The sequence below is a fragment of the Dipodomys ordii genome, unplaced genomic scaffold, assembly GCF_000151885.1.
Source record: "Dipodomys ordii isolate 6190 unplaced genomic scaffold, Dord_2.0 Scaffold143, whole genome shotgun sequence".
Taxonomy (NCBI): domain Eukaryota; kingdom Metazoa; phylum Chordata; class Mammalia; order Rodentia; family Heteromyidae; genus Dipodomys; species Dipodomys ordii.
This window is the reverse complement of record NW_012267359.1, coordinates 2,983,486-2,987,737: the sequence shown is the minus strand read 5'-3', so window position 1 is coordinate 2,987,737 and position 4,252 is coordinate 2,983,486. Positions and strand designations below refer to the sequence as shown.

General features: G+C 49.8%; 1 protein-coding gene across 1 annotated transcript in view; it reads left to right on the top strand.

Moving 5' to 3' along the window:
* The window catches only part of Zan (zonadhesin), a 63,665-nt gene that overhangs the window by 13,669 nt on the left and 45,744 nt on the right, over positions 1 to 4,252 (top strand). Inside the window, 1 exon segment of the mRNA XM_013031714.1 lies at positions 2,915 to 2,999. Within this exon segment, the coding sequence (XP_012887168.1) occupies positions 2,915 to 2,999 (85 nt within the window).

Genomic DNA, 4,252 nt, shown 5'->3' with positions numbered 1-4,252 from the left:
GGGGGGGGGTGGAAGGGAAGGGGAGAGTGGGAGGGAATTGAGGGAGAGAGAGGAGTGTTAAGGAAGCAGGGTGCTGGTAGCTCACACAAGTAACCCTAGCTACTCAAGAGACTGAGATCTGAGGATCATGGTTCAAAGTCAGCCCAGGCAGGAAAGTCCATGATACTTATCTCCAATGAACCACCAGCAAACCAGAAGTGGAGCTGTGGCTCAAAGTGGTAGAGCCCCAGCCTTGAGCAAAAGAGCTCAGGGACAGCACCCAGGTCCTGAATTCAAGCCCTATGAGGGACAAAAAATTAAGTCTCATGGACTTTCTTGCCTCGGCTGGCTTTGAATTGCAATCCTGGGATCTCAGCCTCCTGAGTAATTAGAATTACGGGCGTGAGTCACCGGTGCCCAGCAATATATACTCATTTCATGTTTCTGAAAAGCACAAGGAAGCTGGTCATTGGTGGCTTCTAGTATCCTACCATCTAGAGAGGACTGAGGTTAGAGTTCAATCCAGGCAGAAAAATTTAGGAGACCTCCTTCTTAATTGAGAGCAGAATGCAGTGGTACCTGCACACATCCAGGCAGAGTTCAGTACTCCAGTCAGGTGTCTAACCTCTGTCATCCTAATTACTCAGGAGGTTGAGATGTTAGGATCACAGTTTGAAGCCAGCCCAATTAGGAAAGTCTGGGAAACACTTATCTCCAAGTAAGCATCAAAAAGCTGGAGGTAAAGGTGAAGATGAAGATGAAGAGGTAGAGTGCCCAGGGACAGCACCCAGATTTTGAGTTCAAGCCCCAGGACTGGCACAAAAGAAAGAGAGAGAGAGAGGGACAGAGGGAAGAAAGAAAGGAAGAAAGGAAGGAAAGCAAAAGCAAACGCGCAAAATTAAAATAACCCAGAGTTATGGATGTCAGGAGATCCTCACATGTTCTGAGAAAGTTACACTTAAGCTGAATTCTGCAGAATGATTTGGAACTCTGGAGATGAAGAATATTTCAGCATGGTAAACCAGCCTGTGCAAACAGCCCCGGGTAGTGGGGATATCAGGGGGAGGAGTGTGAAGGCGGGGAGCTTGAACAAGTTCAAGTCTACGCCTGGTCAAGGAGGAAAAAGAGGAAGGGCCCAAGAGTGATGGCTTTGTGACTCCGGGTCCCTTGCCTCCAGCCTGGAGAAGAGTGGTTCAACTCTAACTGCTCAGAGCGCTGCCGTTGCTCATCTGGGGGCCAGATAGAGTGCCAGAAAGCTCAGTGCAAGGCTAACATGGTGTGTGAGCTGAGGGACCACAAGCATGGATGTTACCCTTTCGGTGAGTGCTGTCAGCCAGGGTGGACACATCAGGGGAAGGGTGGGGCCAGGGAACTGGGCGTGTCTCCTAGGGGCAGAGCAATGGAACTGGGCGTGTCTCCCTGCGTGGCGCCAGAGAGCTAGGTGCGTCTCCAGAAGTGGGGGTGGGGGACCAGGACTACTGGGGGAGGGATCTGGACGTGCCTCCCTGGGTGGCACAGAGCTGGGATGTAGGAAGGTTAGCAAAGCAGCTTATCTAGTCCCCATTTGTCTCCTGGGCAGGATCTGCCACTTGTGTGGTCTATGGAGCTCTTCATTATGTTACCTTTGATGAGAGGCACATTGGCTTCACTGGCAGGTGCACCTACATCTTGACACAAAGTTGTCACAACAAGACAACAGGTGGGACCTTGGGAAGGCCTGAGGCCAGAGGTGCCAGGCATGGTTGGCATGGTGGGTCTACAGGGCCTGGCTGGGATAACAAGCCATATTGAAGCAAGCTCTTCTGCATTGCAAGGAGTAGGGCATGCAACCCATGGGTCCGCCCTTCTCAAACTGAGATTATTGGGGGAAAGGGCATTCGAGATGAGCACTATTGAGGGTCCCCTGGCATAATGATAATCATGGAAAAAGAGGCCTCAGAAGATGAAGCCTCCCAGAGGGAGTTCCTTTCCACTGGGTAGGGAAGACCTGTTCTGGAGGCAGGCTCTTCTGGAGAAGGGCAAATGTGCCCTCCAGAATAAGCAAATAGCATGTGTAAGCTGGGCACTGGTGCTCGCACCTGTAATCCTCCCTACTCAGGAGGCTGAGATCTGAGGATTGTGGTTCAAACCCAGCCCAGTCCAGAAAGCCCATGAAACTCTTTATTTTTTTAATTGTTTTTTTTAATTTTTAATTTAATTAATTAATTTATTTTTGTCAGTTGTGGGGCTTGAACTCGGCCTGAGTGCTGTTCCTGAGCTCTTCAGCTCAAGACTAGAGCTCTACCACTGGAGCCACAATGCCACTTCTGGTTTTCTGGTGGTTAATTGGAAACAAGTCTCATGGGCTTTCCTGCTCAGGCTGGCTTTGAGTCACAATCCTCAGATCTCAGCCTCCTGAGTAGCTAGGATTACAGGCGTGAGCCACCAGCGCCCGACTGTCTGTGAAACTCTTATATATGATTAATAAAAAAACAAAACCAGAAATGGAGCTGTGCCTCAAGTGGTAGAGTGCTAGCTTTGAGCACAAAAGCTCAGGAACAGTGCCTACAACCTAAATTCAAGCCCCTGGATATCACACATACACACAAGCACACACCATACACACACACACATAAATAACATAGATAGATTCTGGCCAAAAATGCACATGCAAGACTGTATATTTGAAACACAGTAGAAAAGCAGCATAGCTCAGTGGGTAGAACAATTGCTTAGCAAGAGTCAGGCCCTGAGTTCAATCCTCAATATGACCAAAAAGAATGTGGATGTGGAGGTGTGTCCAAGGCTGGGTTCTGTAAAGGTAGCAGAGAGGAGGTAGATTTAGGGTTCAAGTGGCTATTGAGGCACAGGTGGCAGGTTGGCAGGGGATGTGCCCAGACAGAGGTACTGAGTTGCCAGCATTTCCTTTCTTCTTTTCCTCTTTCCTTTCATTCAGCTGTTTTTTGAGGCAACCCGGGGTAGCAACTCTGCCTTCCTCATTGCCCTGCGTTTTATTAAGATCAGCCACAGACTCTGTGGAGGTAAGATGGCCACTCAAGGCCTTTTCTATGACCCACGTTCACTGCAAGGCCACTGTGCCCAACATGGGTTCTGGGGTTCTGTTACCTCTATCTTTCCTGGAACATGAGTTCCTGGGACTCCATTCACAACCTGAAAATGCATGACCCACTGTCTTGCTTGTATTTGAGCTTCCTGAACCCAACGTAGTATTGCATACACAGGTGAGGACCTCTGTTGAATGTTTAAGGGAGTAAAGGTTAGAGATCAGAGGTGACTTTGAGCCCACTTATTCCAGTTAGGGGTAGCAAAAGAAGGCTGTGTACGATTGCAACTGAACTCCAAGCTTTTGTTTTGTTTTGTTTTTCTTAGTGGTCACTACCACAGCAGTACCCACGTTGACAATGGTTTCTACTGGACCTATACTTCCACCACATGAGCCTTCTACAACAATGATTCCCTCAGGAGAACCCACTGTCCCTGCAGAAGAGCCAGCTGTCTTGACAGAAAAGCCCACTTTCTCCACTGAAAAACCCACTCTCCCCATTGAGAAACCCTTAGTGACCACAGAAAAGCCCACCATTCCCACAGAAGGAGCCATGGTCCCAGCCCAAATGACTACCCTATCCCCAGCTGAAGCAGCGCCAGCCCCAGCTGAAGTGACCACGGAGGCAGCCACATTTCCAGTCGAATCAACCACAGAACCAGCCACAGTTCCAGTGGGATCGACCACACAACCAGCCTTGTTTCCAGCTGTATTCACCCCAGAAACAGCAGCCACATTTCCAGCTGGATCGACCATGGAAGCAGCCATGTTTCCAGCTGGGCCTACCATAGCAGCAGAAGCCACGGTTCCAGCTGACTCAACCACAGAAACAGTCATGTTTCCAACTGGATCAACAATGGAAGCAGCAGCCACATTTCCAGGGGGATCAACCACAGAAATAGTCACGTTTCCAGCTGGGCCTTCCATGGTATCAGAAGCCACATTTCCAGGAGAATCAACCTTGGAAACAACCACATTTCCGGCTGGATTGACCACTGGACCAGCCATGTTTCCAGCTGGGCCTACCGTGGTAGAAACAGCCACATTTTCAGGGGGATCCTCCCCAGAAGCAGCCACATTTCCAGGTGGATCCACCCCAGAAGCAGCCATGTTTCCAGCTGGGCCTACCGTGGTAGCAGAAGCCACATTTCCAGGAGGATCCACCCCAGAAGCAGCCACATTTCCAGGTGGACCAACCACAGAACCTGCCATGTTTCCAACTGGGCCTAC